Below are 27,371 nucleotides of genomic sequence, written 5' to 3'. Positions count from 1 at the left end.
AGAGGAATACATTTTACACTTATATAGAAACATAAAATATTAAATATAGAGAAAGGGAAAATAGAAAGCAGCCTGTGGTTGGACAGAAGTATTTAGATTAACCAATGATAACCAATGACTGCTGTTAGCAGCCTATCAGAGTAACAATGAGACACTGATTGATGAAAATCATTCACCATTATCATTGAAATCCAGTGACTGCTCTCATCACAGTGATAATTAATGGCCTTGAAGGCCCTGAGGATTTACTGTTGTGATATTACACCAAAACTATTACACCGTAGCTGCAAGCTAATAGAAGGTCCCTATAAAAACAATAATACAAGTGTAAGAGTGTGTGTGTAGCTGTGGGAGGTTGAATCTGTGTGTTTCATTACAGCCGAACGACTCTTTAAAGGACTAACATGTGTTTAATAAGCCTCAGCATCTCCCTCAATGGCCATCTCAATATTACCATCCACCCACTCACCACACACACATACACAGCACGACACAACACTGATGCACACCTCCAGCTTTATTCAGATAAGTGCATTGTGTCAGAGAACAATAAGCGGATGGAATATAAAAAGAAAGCCCCACCGGCACGAGAATATTAACATCGCATGTCAGACATGCTTAATAACGCTCATATGCTGCAGATGCATTTAGCAACTAATTATCAACCAATTCTGAACTTGAAACCGCTGTGAAAATGAGGCACCTTGATGACTTTTAGCTTCAGTTTTCATTAAATTCCTTTTCGACCAAGTGTCACGTTGCACCTTGTGTTTCTACAGCACATCTAGATTTGTTGTGGTGGAGGAATATATACTGTTGTTTTACTGTTTCAAACACAGGAGCGAAAACGCCACAGCGAGACTGGAGGGGAAAGTAACTTGTCATTGATGAATTAAAACTGCTTTTCATACAGTAGTGACACAGTCTGTCCTCTATAAATTCTTTCTCCCTCTCTCTGTCTCTATGTGTGTGCAGGTCGATCGATTCCGTTGCGCAGCGTGCTAAAAGATAATGAGACGTTCTCCGAATACCTGAGGAGCAACCTGTCAGTGCCAACGCAAACAGCCCAGAGACTGACGAGTGTGAGAGTCCGACTCAATCAGGTACGGCCTAGTAAACAAACACTCAATGAAAAAACTCAAACACAAATTTACTCACATGCGGAGTGAGCGAAGGATGAGTTTATAAACCCACACACCTAGAAACCTAAAACAGACCACATCTCCAGCCTCTTTCCCACTACCTTTATAGAAAAGTCACATATACAAACCCAGTTCCAAAAAACTGGAACTGTGTGTGAAATGCTAATAGAAACAGAAAGCAGTGATTAGTAAATACTGTTTGACCTGTATTAAATTTAAAGCAGAACAAAAACAAAATATTTTATCTTTTACCTTGTGAACTTGATTGGTTTTTGTAAATCTATGCTCATTGCATATGTTATGCCTGTAACATATTCCAATAAAGGTGGTACAAGAGTATATTTTCCACTATGTTACATCACCTTTCCTTTTAACAACACTTGATACCGTTTGCCCATCCTTGTTGCGTTTTGCCTACATTTTGAAATGGGGGCCGGTCTGGACAGCAGGAAGGCCAGTCTGGCACCCATACTCTCTGATTACGTAGCCATACTGCTTTAACACATGCTGTTGTAACACGAGCAGAATGTAGCTTGACATTGTCATGGTGAAATAAGCATAGATGTGCTTGAAAAAGACATCATCTAGAAGGCAGCATATGTTGCTCCAAAACATCTATTATTTCTATAAACAGTCAGAAAGGTCAACTCATCTGAACGAAAAAACACCTTTTCCACAAGATATGAAGACTATTTACAGACATGGCAATTCGAAACCCAGGATTAGTATAACCTGAGGTTATTTCTGTGCCTTGTTTTATTAATTGAAAAGCTGCCAGAATCTTGGTAGAAAAGAGTTATTGATAATATTGCATGACCCTATGTTCCCAAATAAATTGTATCTGTCCCGAATAGTGTCTAGGTCTCCCCATCATACAGTGGTACCAAGCTGCCATAAATGCCATAAATAAAAGGTCTTTAACAAATCAGAAACATGGTGATCAAAAGTATGAATTATGCTCTACTTGTTGAAGTAGAGTTCGACTGCATCCATGCAGCTGCCGGGAAATGGAGTGGTTACTTTTACAGCAGTGGGAATAGTAATGTAGGTTACAGGCATCTGAAACAGTTACAAGGGTGTTTTTGTCCTGCAGCTTGGCTATTTTCTCACTACTTCAGTCGAGTCGTGCAGATTACGGGAGAATGTCAAAAGCCCAATTTCGCTTTGGGCTCGAAGTTTTTAGGGTTTTCATTTTTGGCTCGATCACTGATGCACAGATCAGCCTGTGGAGTTCAAACCACCTGTTATGATCCGTAGACGTATCATTCCTCTTCAGGTATTTCGGAACAACAAGCCATTTAAAGGGCAGAAAATGTCAGACCATTCTGCCTCTGTATGACAAATTGATCTGTGATGGTTGAGGGGGGGGAGACACGGCCTGTCAGGTGTTTGAGTGCTCTCTATCAGTTGTGTACGTGCTCCCTGAGCTTGATATGCCAGAGAGCCGTTGTTGTAAGGTCTACATCCAGACTGTGTCTAGTAATGACAAGTGTGTTAGCATGGCATTTTAGAAATGGAAGTATTTTTAACAACATATTCTTGGTTTTCCAGAATATTGTGAACCTCAGTGACACTTGAAACAGAACTTACTTAGGGAGGGTTTGAATGTATCCATTAGAAGAGATTATTTTATAGTAGTTAAAATGTATAACATTTGAATTTGAGTGTCACTGCTTTTGCTGTCTAAAGTTGTGGTATGCTCAGAAATAAGAATATCTTTAAAATAGTCATGCCAAATTGAAGATAATTGGATATCTGGCACTAGATGGACTTTTTCGAAGCTGATAAGGCAGCCACTAATATCCTTTTTGGAGGCCAATTGACAGTAATGTTAGAATAATTTCCTAATAAGAATAAAGTGTTGGTTGATTGTTATTTTTCACTGTTCCTCTATGCAGTTACCTGCTCTCTCAGCTGAGACAAACCTGCGCTCCACCTTGTGTAGCTCCACCTCCGTGGATCGCTACCTGGAGTTTAACTCGACCATTCAGAGACAGGAATTCCTGAACATCACATGCTCCCTGACGCCCAATCAGCTTCTCCAAACCAGAGAGGTCCTCGTTCGAAATCTGGACAATAGAAAGCTGGCAACCGCAGTGAGTAACCCTCCAATGTGTTTTACATGATAAGCATTACAATATAGAGAAGATATGCACTGTTTTCTAGCAATATTTTACGTGCATGGGTGATACACACCACATGGCTGAAACACCTGTCTTTAACGTTCACTCACTGGCCACTTTATTAGAAACACTTACTTTTAACTTCATCTCACTGGCCACTTTATAAGAAACACCTGAACACCAACCTTGTACTTCCACTCACTGGCAACTTTAATAGAAACCTTGTACTTCCTCTAACTGGCTACCATCACTAGGTCCTCTGTATAGGTGTACGGTTACAGACTGTGGCTCATCTGTAGCTGCACAGTTTATCAGCTCCCCTCTGCCCTATTCGTCATTGGTCAGTTTCTGACCACTGGACTGCTGTTGTCCAGATTGCGTTGTGGATCATACTCAGCACAGCAGTGACACAGACATGTTAATGTTGATGCTGGTGTGCATTTTTACTTGTCCATGTATCCACCCACAACTCCAGCCAAGAGCATCTCTGTGGGCAGAAACTGACCACTAAAGGGCTAAAGGATGACAAACATAAATTGTTCATTAACAAAAGGGTTACAGACTATAAGGCTACATTCACACTACAGGTAAAAGTGGGCCAAATCCAGTCTTTTTCTGAATATGTGACCCAGGTTTTTTTTTTGTTGACATTGTAAATAGTAAAAACATTAATCTGATTGTATCTGACTCTTCCATTGTTCCCTACAGTTCTAAAACATTTTAAGGAAAACGTCTTATTGCGAAACTTAGAAGTAGACTCTTCTTTCTGTCACCGCTGAAAATTTTTTGGCTCTGTGAGCCAAAACTTTTTACACCTTGATGTTTAAGTGATGATTAGGTCAAAGCTGCAAAACCCATTTTGATTTCCTCCTTGAGGAAAGGGCGCTGTTTTGAAGGTTTGCTTGCGAAAACAACGATCCGTTTGGCTGGTATCAAAAGCACAGTGACTTACGGGAATAGAAGATATTTCTGTGAAGCAGAAGTTCCTTTTTTCAAGTTTACAATCTTTGAACTGTTCCTGAGCCTTTGCAGCGTTACGGGTTGATTAGACCAAAGTTTTTGTCATATTCTTTTTTTCGCACTTGAGGGAAATGAAGATGAAAGCGTGTCGTGTTGGAGGGTCTGTGAGAGTGGGCCGTATATGCCTTTATGTGTGAATGTATATGTCAAGCCCTGTGCTAAATAAGTGATGAGGGCACACATTCGCTGAGAGGAAGGAAAGGCCTTTTAAGATAATAAAGCACTGAGGCTACTGAGGAGCAGGTCAACCCATCCTCCAATCCAGAGAGTGCGTAAGAGGGAGGAGACAACGTGCCATAAGATTCATTTCCACTGCAGGAACCCTGGAATAAGAACTTCTGAAACTTAGATATTTAGGAATTTGGGAACACTTGGGAGCTCAAGAAATTTCAGTAAGGCAACTGTGGAAATGTTTGGCTTGTTTCCTCTGCAGGAGCCTTCTCTGCAACCAGAAACTTTTCCAGAAACTCTGGACCTTCCCCTGTAGGAACCCTTTCAAGAACCAGAAACAATTTCAAAAAGTTCAGAAATGTTTAGGTGTGTTTACATCACAGGATTTCTCAGGATTTTTGAAACCCAGAAAGATATATTTCCTGTACAGGAACCTTTCAGGAATCAGAAAGTCAGGAACTTTTAGTCATGTTTCCTTTGCAAGAACAGTTTTGGGAACTACAACCTTTTCAGGAATAAAAAAAAACTTTTAACCATGTTTTCAGGTTCACTTTTCAGGAATTCCAGAACCTCTTGGTGCATTTAAACTGCTGGAACTTTGAAACTAGGAACTTTTCTAGGAACTCAGGATATTTAAGGTATATTTCCGCAAAAAAAAAAACCCTTCTTCTGTACCAGAGATGTTTAGAGCACTTGGAAGCTCAAGAACTTTCAGAAAGGCAACACTGCAGGAATCTTCTCACAAACTTGAAACTTTCTTCAAAGTTCCAAAGTTCTTTTTAAGAAATCTTGAAACTTTTTAGAAGTGTTTTTACTGAAGGAACCTCCTCTGTAACTTCAAACTTTTTTAGAAACTCTGGATCTTTCCAGTTTAGGTAAATCAGGAAAATAGTGGTGAGAAAAATTTAAATGATGTGGCTCGTTGGCAGTTTGCCTGATTCTGTTATTTCACATCACTGGTCTCCAGCCCTGGTCCTGGAGAACTGCCTTCCTGCACAGTTTAGTTCCAACCTGCGTTTAATGCTTCTCCTCCCTTACCTAAAACTAATACATCAGATTGAGCCAATTAGCGACTTCTAAAGAAGTTAATTAGCTGGAGCAGGTGTGGCAAGTTGTAGTTGGACCTAGACAAATGTCATTGTACCTACAGCATGGTCAAAATGCAAACCAGGAACTCATTCAGAAACGTTCTAGATTTCACTCAGGATAGGTCTGTAATGCTGTAATTTTCTGAAGATTCGGGAATCTTGGTGAAAACACGTTGTAGAGGTGGATTCAGACAGACAGACAGACTGAGAGGAGAGAGAGAAAGTATGAAGGACAGACAAACAGAGAGGAGAGAGAAAGTATGAAGGACAGACAAACAGAGAGGATGAATCTACTCTGTTCTGGCCAGATTGGGGTGAAAGTGTGAGTACAACAGGTCATCTCAGGGCATGGAGGGATAGGGTGCCCTGACCCAGCAAGCCACTCAAACACTGAATTCCCTCAGCCAAGGAGGAAATACAAGTCTTAGTGCATTACTATGCGTTAATACATGACTAAACCCAATGCCTGGGATCATTACAGGACAGTATTTTTTCTCCTTACTCAAAATGTTTATCTTCATACTTCTGTTTCAGTCCAACATCAATTGGGCACTGCAGAGTGCATAAAATGACCGTTAACTCTTTTTTTGTATTTAAGAATTACACTTTATTTCTTGTGATTTTAATTGACTATAGCGAATCATAAGCGACCTTCCTTATATTGCATATTAATGAACTGAAATCACCTGACCCTCCCACACCTCACACACCCTGCATCGCTCTACTTGACATAACGTTATAGCTCCTAGGAGATGGCATTCATTTCAAATGCTCAGTTTTTGGATGCAAAAGAGAGAATGGTCAAATTTACAGTTAACAATACAGTCAACAATAAGGCTGAAGTTGGCTTTCTATTCGCCAGCTTCTTGTTTGGCCTTTTCTGTTCCACCTTAAATGGTGCTGTAGTTACATTCTGGCGCTGTGCCATTTAGGGTGGAATGGGAACATTTAAACAAGAAACTGGCGAATAAAAAGTTGATCTTTGCTTCATGTTCTCACTACAGTTGACATGCAAAACCTTTGATTAGCTGGCTAACAAACAGATATCTGAACAGTGCTGCTGAGAAGCTGCCACAGGGCTGCGATTTTCAGGTTCAGGGCCAGGTTCTTGTTCAGAATTTCCCTCTTCAGGGTCCATGTGCCACAGCAGAATGGTAAAAGGTGACAGACATAAAAAAGAAAAAACAAAACAACTCTTTTTGATGTCATTTTTGGGAAAAGACATTTGAAGGTAACTGAAATATATAAAATTGTGGTAATATTTGTTTTTTTTACAGATTAAAAAAAAACTGCTCAAGGTCTTTAAGCTAGTCATGCAAGCTTGAATACTGCCAGCCCTGATAAATGTAAAAATCACTAAAATAACCTCTCCAGGAAAATGAAGTACATTAAACGTCTCGACAAGCAGCACTCAATCAAAATAAAGTCCTAAAGAGATGAAAAAGAAAAGTATTGAAATATATCAGTCTGGAAAGGATTACAAAGCAATCATTACCTCTAAACTGGGAAAACTTGGAACAGTAAATCTGCCTAGAAGTGGCCAGCCTACCAAAATTCCTCCAAAAGCACAGAAACAACTCATCTAGGAGGTCACAAAAGAACTGCAGGCCTCGATCACTTCAGATATGGTCAGCATTCATGATTCCACTATTAAGAGGGAGACGCAAAAATAATATCCATGGGACAGTTCCAAGGCAAAACGCACACATTTCCCAAACACCTTTTGGAATAATGATCTGTGGACTGAGAGTCAAAAGTGAATAAAGGAAATCAGGAGGAAGCAAATACTTTTTCACAGCTTTGTCCATATCTCATTGATGATGGAGCAAAACCTAATATCTCCAGAATAGTAACTTTACAGGAGAAAAAAAAACTTAATCTTAACTTGTGTGGTAAGTTAATGTAATAAATAAGTAAGCCCTATTTCCCATTATATGAATCATTTAAAAATAAAGAACATCATGTAGAATTTACAGCACTTTTAGTGTGAAAAGTCATCATTTTCAAATGGACTTGCTCAGAAATACACAGTTCCAAAGCTTAGGAGGAGGGCGACTTAGATTGCTTTTACATAACTCCACTGTTATGAAATGCAGCAAAAGTGCCTTTGTCCAAAACAAACTCACTGCGAGATCATTTGAGCAAATAAATAAGCAAAGGTTGAGCAAATAAATGAGGTTCAGATGTGCTAAAGGGTTTTACTAAGGCTTTTTCAGGTCTGCAGTGAAAGTGTTGTTTTTTAATACAGAGATGATGCTGCTGAAGTTTGTTCTGCTCTCTGCGGGAAAGCAGCTAGCCAGCAGATCCTTTCATTAACGCTGACGTTCTGCTGGTTGAGCGTCCAGAGGGACGCATCTTCTCTTAGGCTTCTTCTGCTACAGCCCAGATTTTAAATCCCAGCCCCAGAGGCAGCGGGCAGCAGTTGCAGATGTCAAGGACCAACGGACAAGCTCTCAATTTGGGCTCGTTTCACATGTCGTGCCAGAAAGCATTCAGCCTGGTAGCTTCCGCCAGGACCCTTCCTGCCGTGGACATTTAATTTGGAAGCCTTAGCAAGATTAAAGGGCCCATATTCTACATTTTTTCTAGTTGTTTTATTTTTTTCCCTTGAGGCCCACTAATAACATTTGTGTGGGTTTATGCACCAAAAAATGTTTTTTACTCTAACACTTTCATATCTGTTTGTCCTTTAGAGTAAACAAGCAGTTCTTGTTGCTTTTAAGACTTAAGACTGACAAATGTAAATGAGCTATGTTCTGCTAAGCTGCCCTATATTGTACCTCATTCTAAAAGCAGTCTGAAGTGAAATGAATGGAATTAACTCTTGTGTTTGGATTCGAGTCCTTGGAAATGTTGAAAAAAACACATTTCAGACACTCCTTTTGGATGTGTCGATCCATTGGGAGGCCGCAATGATCCATTCACTTCCAGACAGTCAGGAACGACACCCCACATCACCTCAATGAGAATGGATGAGGCTAGACCTTTGTGAGCTAAATCAATAGCTTAAATGTAAAGATTTTCATTGTTGTGATATCACAACCATGATGAATTCATGAAAGGCTATTTTGCTGCAAAGTTTCCATACACAGACTTCATGGACAGAAGAGTGAAGTTGTTTTGAGACAAATTGTGTTTATATAGTACATCAAACTTTCATTTCATGATATTCAGTATTCCATGGTATGTGCTCTTTAATATTCTAACTCATATAAATATATTCATGGTTGTGACTTCACAACCATGCCGCTAAATTTTAATAAAAATTTATTTCATTAAAACAAAGAAAATTCTGTTGTATATATGGGCTCTTCAATCAATCAATCACGCCTGGCCTGGAGTGCAGGCTGCTGACGGATGGAAGCCGCTTTTCAGTGGAAGAAAAGAATGGGGCCTTGATCTCCACATCTCTGATGGCTGCTTTCTCTTTATTAGCCTTGAGAATGCGTTTCTGGGAGTGATGTGTTGATGAGTGCAAATGCTTCTCTGAGAAGCGGATGGGGGATTGAAGGCAGTTTTTATTTGCAGCTCTTGCCCGCGGTTGCTTTCTTCCAATGCCAGCAGGGTTTAAGTAGTTTATTCTGAAGCTGTTGAAATGTGGAATGGTTATTGCCCTACTAGCTGCGTTTGTGGAAGTGCCAGGGTAATAGGGCACTATTCAATTAGTGGCTACAGACTACTGTGTATGTGAAAGAGAGAATTTAGCTGCTAGCAGCTTACGTTGTCTGCTGTAGTGTATGTATGAAACTCATGATCGCATCTAAACAGTCTTATGCCTACTTGTGCATGCACACACTCTCAGGTCTCTCAGTCAAATCTCAAATCTCTGGTCTGCGAGTCACAGTCAAGTCTGGAGTCTCTGGTCTGTGAGTCAAGTCTTAACTCTGAGCGTGAGTCTCGAGTCTCTGGGGTGCAATCCAGAATCAAGTGTTGAATTTCTGGGGTTTGAGTCCAAGTTGAGTCTCGAATCTTGAGCCTCTAGTCTGTAAGTCTGAGTCGAGTTTTGAGTCTCTGGGCTGTGAGTGCGAGTTGAGTCTTGTGTCTCTGGGGTAGGATTGCGATTTGAGTGTCTGAGGTGCAAATCAGAGTCAAGTCTCAAGTCTCTGAGATTCAAGTCCAAGTTGAGTCTAGCGTCTCTGATCTGTAAGTCTGAGTCGAGTTTTGAGTCTCTGCGGTACAGCTGCAAGTCTTCAGTCTCTGATGAAGGAATATTGTTGTGAAATGTGCTGTGTTATACATTCTGTAGTGTTTGAAGGTACTGAAGTTGTATTTTAGGCTGCCTATTTTGTGTTTCTCCTTATATGGTCATGTTTGCCACACATGTTACTTGTCCTGTATAAGCTGGGTCTAATCTTGGCATCAGTCCAGCTATAAAACTGTGTCAGTCCAATGTCTTACAGGCTGGCTGGGTGTCTAGAACCTGTGCACGCAACAAATAAACTTCACTTGTCCAGACAACAGATCGAGTTCCCTGGTTTGGAGCAGGTTTGGATTCTTCACTGGGGTGCTAGTGCAAGTTGATTCTTGAGTCTCTGGTCTCTGAGTCAAGTTTCGAGTCTGTCGGAGGGTCACTGTATGAAACTCATAATCACATCCAAACTGTCTTAAGCCAACTCGTGATTGCACACACACTCAGATCCCTAAGTCTGAGTCAAGTTTCAAGTTCTTGGTCAAAGTCAAGTCCCCAGTCAAGTCTTAGTAAGTAAAATCTTGAGTAAGTCAAGTCTTGACTCTGAGTGCAAGTGTTGTGTCTGGGGTGAGATTGTGAGGGGAGTGTCTGGGGAGTCAAAGTCACGTCTTTAGTCTTTGAGTTCAAGTCATGTTGAGTCTCTGGTCTGTGAGTATGAGTCAAGTTTTGAGTCTCACAGGTGTGAGTTATGTTGTAAGTTGAGTCTTGTGTCCGGGGATGGTTACATGTCGAGTCTTGAGTCAAGTTTTGAGTTTCTGGGGTGCGTTTGCAAGTCAAGTCTTGAGTGCCTGGGCTGTGTGTGGGAGGGTGGGGTGAGTCTGTGGTCTGTGACTCTTAGTCAAGTTTGGTGTGTTTGGGGTTTGATTGAGAGTCAAGTCTCAAATCTCTGGGGTGCGAGTCTGAGTCAAGTCTTGAGTCTCTGGTCTGTGAGTCTGAGTCGAGTTTTAACATTTTGGGGTGCACTTGAGAGTCCAGCCTTGAGTCTTTTGGTCTGGTCTTTGAGTCCAAGTCGAATTTTGTACGTCTGAGGAGCAATAGCGAATTGAGTTTCAAGTCTCTGGGAAGCAAGTCTGCGTCAAGTCGTGATTCCCTGGGTTGCAAGTCCAAGTCAAATCCTGCATCTGTGGGGTGTAAGTCTCGAGTCAAGTCTCATATCCCCAATTAAAGTCCAAGTCAAGTCTCAAGTCTCTGAGGTGTGGGTCTGAGTTGAGTCTTGATTCTCTGGGTTGCAAGTCCAAGTTGAGTGTATGGTCTGTAAAACTGATTCCAATTTTGAGTCTCTGGGGTTTGATTACCAGCCAAGTCTTGAGTCTTTGGTGTTCAATTCGAAGTCTCAAGTCTCTAATCTGTGAGTCGAGTCTCTGGATTGCAAGTGCAAGTCAAGTCTTGAGACTTCAGTAGAGAGATTAAGTTTAGTCTTGCTATTAGCTGCAAGCATTATATTGTACTAACGTTACTCCGTATAGACAAGGTCCTTAAAGAAAACCTCATTCTTATCTAGCAAATGTTTAGTATAGTTTCAGACTTTTAACCTCAAAAATATAGAATTTGTGAATGTAAATATATGTCTATTCATGAGATTCTGCTGGTGTGAGTTTCCTCTCTTCTAGTGATGCACACAAAAGCTTTTGGAGTGCTAATAGCTCTCATTGTGGAGAATCATCAGCCTGCAGTTTGAAGGATGATCAAAACACTCTGATTATCACTGCATAATAATCATTATTGTGAGTGCCTTTTAGAATGTACCCTTGTTAGCAGGAGATTTAGCCGTGATTCGGCACCAAAAGTTTAACAAGTTGTTCCCAGAGGTGTTTTCTCATTACAAGATCGCGTCTGGATCCGCAAAGCTAACACTGCTTCAGTCGAAATCTCCATGCCGATGCCTCTGTGTTCTGAGTGTGTGTGTGTGTGTGTGTGTGTGTGTGTGTGTGAGAGTTGGTGAATGCCAGGGGTAAAATTGGGCTCGGATTAACACACTCCAGACTGAATAAAGAAAAGCCATTTGGGGCTTAAACTCCAGCTCAGACACAGCTTCTCTTAAGCTCAAACACAGCCAGCAGAGCTGGACACACCTCTCTCTCTCTCGCTCTCTCTCTCTCTCTCTCTCGCTCGCTCGCTCTCTTTCTCTCTCTCTCTCCTTCTCTCTCTTTCTGTCTCTCTTTCTCTCTCCTGTCACTCCACCTTCTCCATCTCTGTCCATCTTTCTCTTTTTGTCTTTCCCTCACTCTCAGTTTTTTCTCTTTCTCTTCTCCTTCTCTTTTTCCTCTCTCCCTGTCTCATCTCTCTTTTACATTCTACTTTCTCTCTTTCATTCTCTCACTTTTTTCTCTTTCTCTCTTTTCTGCCTCTCTTTTTCTCCACTCTCTTTCTCTGTCGCTCCAGTTTCTCCATCTTTCTCGTTTTCTGTTTTTTTCTGTCTTTTTCTCCTGCTCTTTTTCTTTCTCTTTCTTTATCTTTTTCTTTCTTTCCCTCTCTCCGTTTCTATCTCTGTTTTGTGTTTTTTCTCTCCTCCCTTTTTTCTCTCCACTCTCTCCGTTAATTTTTTCCTACTCTATTATTATCCTTTTGCTTTATATGTCTCTCTCTTTTTCTCTCCCCCTCCCTGTTCTGCTCAATCTCTGTCTTTATCTCCATTCTCTTTCTGTCTTTGTTTCCTCGTCTCTCTCCACTCTCTTTCTCACTTTCCCTCTGTCTCTCTCTCTCTCTCTCTCTCTCTCTCTCTCTCTCGCTCAAGGTCAGAGAGATTGAATGAACAATCTGAAGCTTTGGTGCTTCAATAATAGGCCACCTGGGACATTAGGAAGGTTTTAAACTGCTTGATGTTCCACAAGCTCAAATAACTCAAGCCCTCATAGGCTCCCCTGCATAAAGCTTCAGTGGACTAGCATCCTTAAGCCATACAAGTAATGTACATTAAACAGGTTTACTAAGAAGCCTGGGGGTTATATTTAGCCCTTTTAATGACCACATTTGTTTAACAGATTACATGTAAATGGAGCCGGCTGGCTAGTTCCACAGAATCAGAGCATCTTACACGCAATCTGAAACAACTTTGGACATCAAAAGGGGACTCTGCCCTCATAATGTTCAGCTTGCCGGTTAACTGGCTAGCTTATTATTTAAGTAGGTAGTTGGCTTTGTGCATTGTGTAGACAAACTTTAGACTTGCCAATTAGCTTCTAGTACAATAAGGTAGCTACGTGTGCTAGCCAGTCTAACTTTAGCTTACTTAGAAACAGTTCCAGCACCTTCCAAAGTACGGTTAGCTGAATAACATAATCTTCTGTCTCTTGATTTCAGCTTCCTTTGGCACTCAACCTTAACCCAGCTGAGACGGCACTGCTGCTGGCCAAAACTAGCACCCATGCAGCTCCTGTGGCCAACCAGGTGAGCTCAATTTTCCAAATCCTGTTTGAATATATTTAGATTGGAGTTGCACAGGAACACAGTGTCTTCTTTCATAAGGCCGTCCATATGCCATTGCAGCTGTTGTGGTATCATATTTGAATGAGCTGATTTGAATATGGCTGACTTCTTGAAAACACTGAACAACGTTTAACTCCAGGCTTTTTATTTGGTTCCTAATCTCAGGCCTTTTTATTCATTAACTGCTATAGAATTGATCTGTAAGTTATGTAGTTATTAGAGTTTAATTGGTTAAAATCCTAACATATTAAGACTGAGTGGATCGTGCTTTCCTTATGATTTTTGTAGATTTTGTTTTAACTTCAAAGGGGAGTTACTGGGAAAAAGTGCTAAAGTTTGATTGAGCTTGAGCTGTATCTCTCTCTAGTTGGAACTTCTGGGGTTTCTCCTCTAACTTTGGTAACACTTGCAGTGGAGGCCAACATAACTAAGAAACACATTACTTACACATGCTTTATACAGTTTTATAGGTGAAGATAAAATCACCATGATATGTTGATGTGTCAGACAGGGATGTGCATTCCTACTAACTTTAAGGTTTAGTTAGTTAAACACAGGGAAGGGAAAAGAAGAAGCTTACACAGAGCTGTAGGTTTACGGTTTTCAGTGAATTTAGCAGTATAGTCAGAGGTATACAAACATGTTTTATTATTCAAAAGCAGCCAAGAGAAAATGGTGTTTTTTTGTGCTGGGTAAGTAACAGGTGTTGCCTCTTCAGGTGAGCTAATGAGCTCCAGAGTTGAGTAAAACTCCAACTAACACCACTGTCCTACCTCTGCGTTCTCAGGCACGTCCTTAGCGTGTATTTGGCAATGCACTCACGTTAAGGCACTTGTGAATCAGAGTGGAACATAAATGCTTAATCACAAACACAATCTGTTAAAACATACAGTTAGCATTTCACTAAACTAGTGGTCTGTATATTTTCTCCATCTTCCTTTGATGAAGCGTAACAATTATTCAAATACTGATTTTAGTAATCAGATGCTGTCACCTTGAATGGTTAGCCAAGTACACGAGTACCTTTGCACACCATTAGTGCTGATTGCTGTTTAGAATCGGCATTATTTGAAGAGCTTGCCAAGATAACGCTAGCTAGGTAAGTGACTAATGCTAGCATTTATTATGCCCCAACCGCCATGTCCATATCCCACAATTAGGCAATGTTCAGACAGTTGGGCTGTGACAGCCCAAATCTGATTTTTGGCATATCCAGATTGATTTTTGATAGTCTGGACAGCAAAATACATGAAGTCCGATTTTTGCAAATTGGAACCAAACCAAGTGGTTTGAATGTGGCCCAATGAAATTTTTACAGATGTGTATCAGTCTGGACGCTCTGGACACTCAAATTGGTTTTTAAATTCACTGGTCTTTTTGTTCTTTTGTGTCACTCGCAACGTGACAAAGACAATGTCAAAACCAAATTGATGGAACTGTTGGGATTCAAGAAGAGCACCAAAGATTCATCTCTATGCCAAATAATTATGACGAGTTTGCAGGGCAAGATGATGCACTTCCATCTCTCCTGCATCTGTGTTTGAAATGCGTGACACTAGCATAGCTGCTAGCATGGCAACCCATGCAGTTAGGGTGTTAATGTCTGGACATGCAAATCCTTGAACGCTTGCAAATAACAGTGCAGACAGTCGTCCCATAAGGTCTGAGCAACAAATCTAATTTGCCTCCAGTCTAAACATGCGCTGGTCTCAGAACAAAACCTCATATCTCCAAAATGGTAACTTTACATACATGTAAATCTTTTTTACTTTTAATGTAAATCAGTGGAACCATACTTCTTTTCCAAGTCATTTTGGGCCATTTCTATTGATCCATGCATCATTAAATTTACACCCAATGTAAAGAACAACTGGCATTTTCAAATTATGTCAAAAACTGAAAAACGGTTGTAGAACGAGTAAGCCATATGCATCAACCACCGTTTCGTTTTGTATCTCAAACAAAGTCATACACAGTCACAACTATATACAGTGAATTTGCTGAGGTAAATGTAGTTATCTAGGTAGACAACTTAAAAAATATTTAACATTTTAACTAGTTGTAAAATAACATATGTTCTTGTATACATTGTGCTGTTATTAAATTTCTGTCTTTTTTTTTTCTGTTCAGGTGTCAAAACTGCAGTCCTCAACTTTACTCAGTGCAGTTAACGGTCTAGACTTCCGTTCAAATCCCTTCGGCAGTTTGACTTTGTTGATGTGTGGTGGGGATTCAGGCTTTAACTCCACCAAGAGCAGCAACACCAGCAGCAGCTCCAACCCAGGCTTTCGATTACCGACTCAATCCACAACTGCACTCAGCTTAAACTCAACCCACAGCAACTCTAGTAAGTACCTGTGAAGTGCACTGCATATGAACTGGTGTTTGTGCTCTTATTAGCATTCAAAGCCTCTGTTAGGAAGTACTGCTAGCTGGAGTGTGACAACTCTTAAAACCACAGTGCTACAACTGCACCTGCAAAAAAAAGGGGGTGCTGCAAACTCTTTATTATACAAAACCGAGGGTACGCCTGCTATTACTGTGCAGTTACTGTAATGCTGTCGTGGAGGTTTTTGAGGTTCCATCACCCTTATCATCCTTATTACCCTAGCTTGTAGCTCAGTTTTACAAAGTAGGGATTTTTAATATAGTGCCTTGTGAGTTTACAGAGTCTATTGCATACGTTATTAACACCACAGGTGTTTTTTTATATTTTAAGCAGTTCCAGTCCTTTGTTTCTTCTTTTGCATTCTTTTTTACACCATTTACACAACGTGTAACGTGCCATTAATAAATATTATCCACTGGATGCAGCAGTGAGGTGCATTTTCAGAAGTAAGAGTGAATAGGTTTTAATGCTTGCAATGTAGAACTAATTTTTAAGTGGAAAATGAAAACATAACATCTGCAATCCTGGCATTTCACTGTGTTTGATCTAGTCACAAAATGTGAATGTGACTATTTTTTGCCATTTACCTCAAATGACATGCCACCCAAACTGCATAGCAGTTTTCATTTATGAGTGGTTAAAAACTACACAGTGTTTTTCACTTGTGAGTGATTAAAAATTAAACTATTGAGGCAACGTTCTGTTTTACCAGTGCCAGTGCTGCGCACCGCTTGTGGTTAAAACCCAGCGTTCGCATAAATAGTGCATTAAAAACCAACAGAACGAAGCAAACTATTGCACTCATATATGAACTCATAGCATAGTTGCAACATAGACAAATCATCAAGGAGGTTAGTTACATTATGCATTCTTAAATTAAAGTGATTTTGCAGTAGAATTAATTAGCAGCCTGTAGAAACAAAACAGTAACTTTGCAGGAAAAGAAAAAAACATTGTTGACTTTTAATGGAAGTCAGTGTGAAAAGATTTTATTCCAAGTAATTGTGGAGCATCACTATTGGCTCATTCATGACAGCGACAATATTTTACATAAATTGTGTGGCTGTATTGCCTATAAAAACACTAAGAGCGAATTGGATCAGCATCCACCGATACTCAAAGTTAAGAACTTAGGACATTTCTAATTAACACTTTTTTTGTCTTGTTTAGTGATGCCAGTCAAAAGTTTATTATGACTATAAAGTTCTTAAGAAAATGAGAAGCTTCAGGAAGGAATGTCAGGCTATGTGCTATTTCAAGAAGTGGTCTCCTGCTGTTAGATTATTATTTCACACACATACAAACAGACCCCTCCTCCCTGGCAAATCATTTCCTCTTTAGTACACTCTAATAGTGCACAAACTGAACTTGAACAGGGTGCCACAAATCTGCAGAAAAAGCAGAAGACTATTAGCCTGGAAACAGAGGACAGGCCCTTGTGAGGACCGAAAGCAGCTGAGTGGAGTGTTGCTGGAGTATTGTTCTGTTAATTTGTGAAGCCCAAGCAGCACAAATCCTCCGCAGGGCAAGAGCGCAGGCTGTGGAGTGAGAGGAAAGTCTGTTTATTGGAGTTTTTGAGAAGAGGTAATTAATAGACCGGCATAGCGCAGCCCCTAATTAGCTCCATCCCTAAGATATTCCACTAGAGAACCACACAGCACCATAGCGGCGACGGCAGTGAATGTAAACACAAACACACTCTGCAAATCAAAGTAAATCCGAGAGGTGACTGTAAACAAACAAGCAAATTCGGCCACGCGTAGGTGGTGGATCTGCCGTGGTCACGCTTGTCCCCTGCTGTACTGTACTGTGACCACAAAGTTAGAGTTCTGAAAAGTAATGAATAGTCAAACTTTTTGTAATGTTGAGCAACTCTGAATGGCCTGCTTTCATAAACAGTGTAGACTAAATGCTCACTTTATTGGAAACACCAAGCTCATGCTTCCACACAATGACCTATACCTATATTAGAAATGCCTATGCTGTGCATCCATACAATGGCTGCTATATCAGAAACACGTACCTTGTATGCCGCTTCATTAGAAATAAACTCCTATGTCCTACCACTCACTGGCCACTTTATTAGAAACTCCTAACTTGTAGTTCCTCTCACTGGCCACTTTATTGGAAATAACCATCCTGTACTTCCACTCACTGACCACTTTACCTTATATGTTCACTATATAGGGGTATAATTATAATTTATCAGCTGTTCTCTAGTCCATTTATCATTGGTCAGTGTCTGACCACAGGACCACTGTTGACCAGATATTATTTGAGTGGTGGACCACTCTCAGACCAGCAGTTACACTGACATGCTAGTGTTTGTGGTGCTGGTACAAGTAAAGAGCACCTCTGTGGTCACAAAATTGAGCATTGATGAAGACCTAGTGGACAAATTGTGCATCAGCAGGTAGATTACACTCTCTACACCAGCGAGGTGGGACTCCAAGATAGAGGTTAATTATAAAATGGATGGTAGGCATAGAATCAATGTGAGTTTTAGCATAATTTTGAATATATGAATGATAATGTTGTCCATCAGACCACTCTATAGAGTCCATGAGCAGAAGGCCATTACAAGGCCTTCATCATAAAATACAGGGCAAGTCCATCACAACAAGCACATCTATGCTCACAGCAATGTGCTAAGGGTGCTCTCCTTAACACTGTTTTGATAGATGCATTAGCGTTAGCAGAGTTCTCTTGAGAAACATGCGGAGCTTATGGTGGGCCAGAAGCTTTGAGAGTAATGAGAGGATGAGAGGGCATTTTATACTGCCAACCAAGACCTCTCCTGAGATCCCCAATAAACTCAGAGCAGTCTTAATTAGGCATGTGCATTCTGACGAATTTTAATATTTAAGTATTCATAAGAGATATGAACGGATGAACGTGAAATCAGGGAAGCGCAGGAAGGAAAGAACAAATCTGAAAATGAACGCAGGGCTGTAGGCATAATAACACTGTCTTTAGGAGGCTGAAAAAGTGGGTAAGCAGCGCATGGATTCACAAACATGCTTTATTGAAAATAGCCGAGGGAAATTGGTTGGCTTTTATCTCAGATGAGTAACAGAGGCTGCCTTCTCAGATGAGCTTTAACACTACAGCCAACTGGTACAACATCTGAATCTGAACAGGACTCACCGTGTCAGTGGACGTTGTGACAACGTATACCAATAGATTTTCACTGTTTCACTGAAAAAGCCAAACTGAAGCTGGCCACGCATGGAGCAAAACCAAACCAAAGAGTCAGCCAATTGTAAACACCCCCTTACTGTCTGGTTCTAAACTCCACCCCGTGACCTAGTACCCTGAACAAAGGTGGCAGAGTACAAATACAAATAAGCTCCCACTGTAACTTTAGTAATTGGAAAGATTGTCAGCACCAGCACCAGTCACTCGTTTTCACTCGCTCAGATTTGTGTTTTCATCCTCAAAACTTTCCTCAGCACAGCTGGAATGGCTGGTGGTTTGGCTTTATTGCAAAGGTAAGGTTAGCCTCTGTTTGATTTAAAAGTAGCACAAGCAACAGTTCCACGCACAAAAGCACAGGTTTAGCTGCTTAAGTATGAGTCTTTATTCTCTAAATCTGAGGCTTCAGTAAGCCAGAATGAACCTGTATGATTATGTGTGAAGTTTAGACCTTCTCGCTAAGCTAATGTTAGCTTCTAGTGCTAACATATAGTGGCTGCCAGACCATGCTGTTTGATCACAGTGGGACGTGAGGGCTGAGACGACAATGGGAGCAGGAACAAATTCTATCTCTCCCTCTTGGTTCAGGCTCTGGCCCTTAACCAGAGCCAGCTTACGGTGGTCTGCCATTGGCAGTGCAGATTCAAGCCAGATGTTAGAGCTTTGTGGTCGAGTGCCTGGTACATCCTCTCATTTGCATATTTTAGTATATCGTACAAATCATTACAAAACCGTGCTGCTACATTGCAGCCCACAAATTGCTTTTTTTGGATACACTGAGGAAGTCTGTGGAAATGTGAACGTGTTACAGGAAGACATTTGATACAAATATGTCTGTATAATCATAATAAGACATCTAAGAAAAGTTAGAAATAAGAAAAGTTCAGAAATATATCTTTCAACACTGTCAATAGAAAATTGTGTTATAATAAACAAAACTTTAGCATGCTGAATTTTAGGATTCAGCGTGCCTCATGTGTTTTGGCCTTTTAGCTCTCATTAAATGTATGGAGGTATCATTGAGTACAAAACATTATTAAAAACACAAAACACAATTAAAACAATGAATAAAAAGGCCTGTTTTGTACTGTACATACAAACAAGCACAGTGCACACATTGAATAGCATGTACAGATTACAGATATGCTGATTTCACCCATTTGAACAGATATAAACATTATATTCTGAATGCTGTAAAGCAGTTGCTCTGTCAGACCTTGAATTAATTGTAGAGCTGTGGCTTTTGTCTCCACTTCCGTTATACACAGTGTGTAGTGTGTAGGTTGGCTGTTCAAAGGCCACTGTGTCCGTTTTCCATTTAAACAGATCCATCATACTGATCCTGATGCATGATATTGTTCTGTATTTGACATCTAATAATCTTAGCTGTCAAATGCACTAGTGCAGTCTGAGGTCAGTCCTGTTTTGTTTTATGATGCAAAATAGCCAAACCTGTTTTGCTTGTATAACCTGTAATTTTATCATGAGGGTGGAAGACGGTTTTGAATTTAAAATTTTCTCATAAATATCAATAATACATGGACAAATGGTCCACTGGAGATGCTTTCTTCTCATCATCACTGAGAGGTGCTGGAGATACTGTAATCATAAGCACTGGTATTTATATAATAAAAACATTAAAGTGCCACTTGTGGACGCAGATGGAAATGTTTTGGATCTTGTTCAGTTTTATTCCCTTATTCATCTCATATTCATTACTTGCAGCACTTCGCTGCTGCTTTGCTAGCGATTTTCTTTTCAGAGCAATTTTCTGCTGCTGTCACTGCTGGTATTCATGACTAAACACCGATATACAGGCTTCAATTTCATATAGCTTTTACTGTTTGGTCAAGCAGTGAAAACATGATATTATACAATAATTCACAGCATTCAGAGAGTGAATATTTAGGTGTCTTTTCATGTGTCTCTCTGTTTGTCTTTCTCTCTGTCTCTCTCTCTTTCTCCCTTTCTTTCTTTCTGAAGGCGAATTCTGTCAGAATTTGGTTGATGTGTTGAAAGGTACACCCTCTCTGCGTCTCTTCTGGACTACTCTCCGCCCACTTCTCCAAGGAAGGGTCCTATACACACCGGACACACCCTTTACAAGACGGGTTATCGCACAGGTGACAAGCACACACATATGATTGTTTTCATACAGTGTCAGGACATATGGTGATACGTCTGACCCATGTATTACTTGTACAGTATATTATAGAAGACAACTTATAGACAGTCCCTTTCATTTCTTCAGTTTTCCAGTCAGTTTAGTCATTTAAATAGTATTTAAATATCTATCAGCATTTAATTTGTCTGCTCTTTAGATTCTGCCACTTTCACTCTTCCATCCTTCCAATCTTAAATCAACCACTTGCAGCTGTGTCTTCCCAACAAAAGCTGCTCCCAAAGGTCTCACTGACATTATAGCTACGTTCACGTTATCAGGTTGAGGTGACATAAATCCGATTTTTTGCCCTAATGTGACTCAGGGCTATGTGGACACACAAATCTGATCTTTTCAAATCCGAGCTGAGCCACTTTTATATGTGGTCCTAGATCGGATACGTATCCGAGTCGTGGCCATGCGACCTTAATGTGAACACTCAGATCGGATTTCATGTGCTCTTTTTCCTCTGCACGTATGCCATCATCCAGCGTTACTGTTACCTGTAAATGGTGGAAAAACAACACATCTCACCTTTTTCACCTTTGTTTCGTTCTAATAATGAAGCTGAGAGCTGATCAGTGTTAATTATCTTCACAGCGAAGGCTCATTCTGCACATAAGTTTGTTTGCTGATGATGATGTGACGCGCATGACTCATTCACATGATGTTACTGAGTAGGATGTGCACATGCGGAGCATTTCGAGGTGTCTGTTCGTTTATATTTATGACAGATTTGAATCACTTACCTAAACGAGTGTGAACCATCGTGTCAGAGAGATCAGATTTGACAAATGCGGCTTGTAATGTGAATATAGCCAAAGTTTACACAAGCATCTTCGCATTTCTTTCTCATGTGCAGCTAAAATGACTAAAGGAGAAAATTCTCATTAGATACAGGATAGTCCACTTGCATAAGAAAGGGGAAAGTAGGAGTTACAGTGTCCAGAACTTGAGTTTTAATAATGATTAAAATATTTAGAGAAAATGCGACACAACAACCATGCAAGACCTTGTAGCTCACCAAAACTGTCACCGTCAGATAAACAGTGCTTAAAGCTTTTATATATAAGAGGAGAAAATCAAGCTCCACTCACTGAGAAAATGAATCATTTGACCTAGAACACCAAAACTAGACATCTGAGATGGGGAGTAACGTTTTAGAAAATGCAACCAACTTCTAAGACTTTTGGAGATGTAGTAAAGGCAAAGAGTGGGCACACAAAATAAGGAAAAGTTGACATTATATTTAGTTGTTGAGGCTTCTGTCTCATTTTCTGTTAAATGTTTTCCTCTTTTTTTCTGAAAAAAATGAATGACTTAATGGCCATTTTGACATATAAATAAATGAAATGTTTACATATGTATATATATACATATATATATATATATATATAAACATTTCATTTATTTATTTGTCAAAATGGCCATTAAGTCATTCATTTTTTTTCAGAAAAAAAGAGGAATATGTATATATTCACCCACACTAAGACCAGTGAGCTGTAAATCAGAGGTGTAGTCAGGATGAGTATATTCATCTACTGCTAAGCAACTGTGTGTGTGTGTGTTTGTGTGTGTGTGTGTGTGTGTGTGTGTGTGTGTGTGTGTGTGTGTAAAGAGAGATTATTTAGCACCTCTGAGGTAGGCTGATAGTGCTCCCCTGGGGGTACAGTCAGTGAGTAAGTCAGTCAGTGAGGGGCTCATGGTTATGCTTTTAGATTAGTCACAGTCAAATAAACATGTGCACTTTAAAAGTAGCTGCTAAGTTGGCTTTAAGTTTAAGGCTGGGTGTGCTGATGGAGTGAGAGTTTGATTCACCACGTTCTTTCACATCACGGTGTGAAACACTGCTTACTCTACAGGCTCTTAACAGCACACACTTACACAGTGCCGTGTTCGAGCCATCAGCTCTGATGTGTGAACTACATTTACGGCATTTGGCAGACACTCTTATCCAGAGCGACTTAAAAATTGATCATTTTCACACAGGTAGGTGAGGGTAGTGTTTGGAGTCTTGCCCAAGGACTCTTATTGGTACAGTGTAGGGTGCTTACCCAGGTGGGGGATTGAACCCCAGTCTACAGCATAGAAGGCAGAGGTGTTACCCACTACACCATACCAACCATGAATGTAAATGTGTGTGCTGATCTTCATATGGAAGTTTGTTACACAAACTGCAACAATGAAATATGATAATCCAGATATAGGGGTGCAGTGTTTGTGGTGGACCAGAAGCCAGAAAGACTAAACAATGTCCAAATAAAGATGGAGGTTTCTAATCAAGTTTTTGTATGTGTACTTTTTAACATTACACTGTATCTTTTTGTTAAAACACTTTAAAAAGTGAAAATGAACAGGAAAATAAGAATGTAATAAGGTATGTAGATGTAAATGTAGTGCAAAATCATGTTTGTTCTCTCATTGAGTAATGAGGTGGGGTTTGGTTACTGAGTTTCAGATTAGGTTTAGGAATATAAGTATTTAGATCTTTTAAATAAATGATTTAATATATAAAAATGTAGTGTCACTGTCAGGACAAAACCTCCATTTTAACAAAATATGAACACCAGCTGCTCTTTACATTGCATAATAATTTAATAAAGAACGGACTGAGAGCATAAAACCTTGTTACATTAATTTCCATTATAAATAGGAATGGAATTTACTCATGTAAAACTAGAAATTTGCTGGAAAAAGCCCAAAAATGTAGTGAAATAGTAAAAAAAGTGTGTGCACATATACTCATTCATAACTGTGTGTGTGTGTGTGTGTGTGTGTGTGTGTGTGTGTGTGTGTGTAGTCCAACAGTACATTCGATGCTCTGTCTAAAGTGGAGGTGCTGGCTGATACCTGGCTGGAAAATGAAGATGAAATCTGGAACTTCTTCCAGAACAGCACTCAGATCAACACCCTGAGGGTAAGATCCATTACAGTTACTCCACTGCTGTCTTTATCTTCTTCTGTAGTAGGAGGAGAAAAATCCATCCATCACAGTGCATTGATGTGAAAGAGGTGATGCATTGATTTGAGTGTTAAATCATTCAAGTATGAGCTCATTTTCCTAGCCGAACAAAAATTCTCAGACTGTTTTCAAAGGTAACAAGCCAAAAAAGCTTGTTGTCTTGTTTTATTGTCTGTATTCAGCTGCTTTATTATTTATTATTATTATTTATTTATGTTCCTCCAGCCCTATTTTTGTTTACAGTATTTTAAATTGTTCACGTTAAATGCTTATTTTTTAAAAGTTGTTGATATACTGAAGTCTACAGCAGAATTTATTAAAGAATCATAATCAAAGTGAATCATTCAGAGATTTAAAGTCACAGATTTATATTCCTCTAATTCAGCAGATACTTTGTATCCACAGTAAATTGCAATAGCACCAGCTGTTTTCTGTGCAGGTGTACCTGCACTGGATCTGTAATAAAGTTCAAATATAAGCTTTTTTTGAAAGAGTGAGAAGTGGTATTAGGCTCCAGTAAAACACAAAATTGCTGGTTTGAATACTGGATGTTACAGAATACTGGAGGTTGTGTCTACTTATTACCACCATTCACTGGCCACTTTATCAGAAACACTTTCCTTGTACTTCCATTCACTGGCCACTTTATTAGAAACACCTGCCTTGTACTTCCTCTCACTGGCCACGTATTATAAACACCTATTTTGACCTCCACTAACTGGTCATTTTATTAGAAACACCTACCTTTGAGGTTCACCATGCAGGTGTACAGTTCCAAACTGTCACTCGTTTGTTGATAAACAGGTTATCAACCCCCTCGAGTAGGAAATATTTGTCCAAACCTGACAGGACCCGATTACACACGTTTATTTTTCAAATATGTATCAGACTCTGCTTGAAATTTCACATTTGTGTTCTCACAGCTGGCCTTTTTAAGGGAATTTATTCTTTATTTCCCCTGATTAAGTTTTTGTCATTCCTTTATTCTTCCACCTACTTTCATTACCTTGAAACATTTTTTTTTTAATCCAGCATGCTGGAGTCACTCAATTTTGTTGTATTCAAGGTCCATGAGAATGGATGAATAGAGACGGATGTGAGGTCAATAAAAGACTAATTGATTGAGGAGAGCACAGTTTAGTGCAGCCAGACACATGTTGATGTTTAGTTTGTTTGGCCACACAAAACATTAGGTTGGGCTCAAATAGCTCAAAATGAGCTGGTGCCTTGGAAAAAAAGTGAGACACAAAGAAGCAAAAAGACTCAACTCGCGCTCTTTATGAAACACGTTATTAACTTATAACATTTAAATGGTCACGATGTTTCGGCCTGCACAGGCTTCATCAGAGGCAATTTAAAAAACAGGACATGCACCATGAAATCCACTTTCATAGAGTTTACACTGGTGACCACATTTGTAATGATTGAATTTAAACTAAGGGTTGGCAATACAAGTTTTTATCGCTATTGAGATAAATTATATAACAGTTCGCTTTGCCGAGTGCATCGTGGATATCATCAGTACTTTAAGAACACTGGCCAACTACATATTTCTTTGCAAGTGAGCACAGTTAGGCCTGTTTAGTTGGATTTAGTACAATGCAGTTTATTAAACATTGTATTAAAATCACTGTAATCATAGAATTATTATTATATCTATTTTGTCTGTTTCAACTTAAGGAACCTAAGACAAAGTAAATAGAGTTATGCATATTGTGTATTGTGAAAATGTACTTTTTGATATCATATTTTTGCCACATGTCCACTCCTAGGTGAGACCACTTGTAACAAGAATAAAGGAACAGCCTCAGCTGGTGGAAGTAGTGGAAAGTAGGGACAAAATTTGTTTTCATGTAATTAGTTCTTTGCAAAGTGCTTCAGGATTAAACAGGTGAAGGCTAACCTTGTGCTATATTGGCAACAGCTATTACTGTTGTTATGCTGAAAGCTAAACAGTGGTATCATTTCAAATATCTATTTTTTTCAAGACTTTGCTTGATGATTGGCCAGTTGGGGTCAGTTTCAGACAGAATTTTGTTGAGCTCGGGTCAATTTTGGAATCAAAACTTGATGATTTTGGACAGGACAGGACTTTCTCAAACTTTTCAGGTCGATTAAAGCTCTGCCTCTACCCCATTGATCGTTGGTCAGTTTCTGACCACAGGGTCGCTGCTGACCAGATATTTGGATGGTGGATCATTTTCAGCATACCAACGACACTGACATAGTAGAGTGCGTGTTGCTGTTGGATCAGACACTGCTGAATTCAGAGTGTCACTGTTTGGTTGAAAGTGGACCAAAACCCAAAAATATCCAGAAAAGAACAGCTCTGTGATCAAAAACTGACCACTGATGAAGGCCTACAGCATGACTAACACAGTGTACACCAACACATGAGCTACTAGCTGCGCACCAGCGAAGTGGAGCTACAAGGTGTTTCTATTAAAGTGTCCGGTGTAGAAATGAATAGTGTTAAAGTGAGTTATGTTCACAGTCCAGTATCTTTATCTGCTCTCTCAGAGGGCAGAGGCTGCTTATGTCTCCTTTGATGCGTATGAAGCTGTCGCATCTTTTCAGACTGCTATCTCTACAACACTGATGAATTCCTCAGCAGGGTCGAGAGAGGACGTTAAGCTAATGCCTCAGAACGGTCACATGGTGAACACGCAGATGTGTCATTGGCTGAAATGTCTCATGGTGACGCTGCTGTCTTTCTCTTCCAATGACAACATGGTCATCTGTGCTCATCGCCTGGCTGCTCATTACCCTCAGCATAACCTTTACACAGATGTGTGAGACTATTCCCTCTGTTGTAATTTTCTCCTGTGAATATTCTCTCTGTCTCTCTCTCTCTCTCTCTCTCTCTCTCTCTCTCTGTCTCTGGTTTAATTATTTTGGGCAGTTCTGCAGGTAGCTATGCCCGCAGTAATAAAACAGTGTTTGATATTTGATAGAAGCATATTTTCCCTCCCTGCTGTTACAGAAGAATAATGAAACGTTTAATGGATGAATTTTCCACCAGCGATCCTGTGCTATCTTTGCTGTGTTAATGAATGGAGATTAACATTACTAAATGTAGCCATTTTCATACTTTAAACCAAATCCTTTAAACCCCTGGTAGAGAAATGAAACCTGTGGTCTGCAGGTCCACACTTATCAGGGAATGGATATAAATGGGAATTTAGCACCTTTTAAACAGAACCTCATCATAGAAATCGAGACATTTTCTATGCAGAAGTCAGAGACCACCTGTATGTTTATTCCTTTTCCAGTCATAAATCCATTAATGATGTTGTTCATTTGTCAAAGTCATTTTTGTTCAAATTGAAAGGAGCATTACTGAGTAAAAAACACTGACAATAATCTGTAGTTCTGATACTGCTCTGAGTCGCCCTGTAAAGCCTGAAATAGTCCATTTAAAAGTCGGAGGCATCGGGTCATATTTTGCAATTTTTTGGACCATATCATACGTCTTTATGTGTCAACGTCACAAGTGCAGGCTCAG

General features: G+C 39.8%; 1 protein-coding gene across 3 annotated transcripts in view; it reads left to right on the top strand.

Annotated features, from left to right (window-relative positions):
* LOC118816660 (phospholipid-transporting ATPase ABCA1-like) overlaps window positions 1–27,371 on the top strand; it is a 249,179-nt gene that overhangs the window by 39,469 nt on the left and 182,339 nt on the right. For all 3 annotated transcript variants that reach the window (XM_036583170.1, XM_036583169.1, XM_036583168.1), the window contains 6 exons: window positions 976–1,103; window positions 3,041–3,238; window positions 13,034–13,120; window positions 15,290–15,506; window positions 20,727–20,866; window positions 23,705–23,821. In XM_036583170.1, coding sequence (XP_036439063.1) covers window positions 976–1,103; window positions 3,041–3,238; window positions 13,034–13,120; window positions 15,290–15,506; window positions 20,727–20,866; window positions 23,705–23,821 — 887 coding nt within the window. The remainder of the gene's footprint in view (window positions 1–975; window positions 1,104–3,040; window positions 3,239–13,033; window positions 13,121–15,289; window positions 15,507–20,726; window positions 20,867–23,704; window positions 23,822–27,371) is intronic.

Source organism: Colossoma macropomum, unplaced genomic scaffold (assembly GCF_904425465.1).
Source record: "Colossoma macropomum unplaced genomic scaffold, Colossoma_macropomum, whole genome shotgun sequence".
In the NCBI taxonomy this organism is placed as follows: Eukaryota; Metazoa; Chordata; class Actinopteri; order Characiformes; family Serrasalmidae; genus Colossoma; species Colossoma macropomum.
Note: the sequence above shows the minus strand (reverse complement) of the source record. Positions and strands in the feature narration are given on the sequence as shown.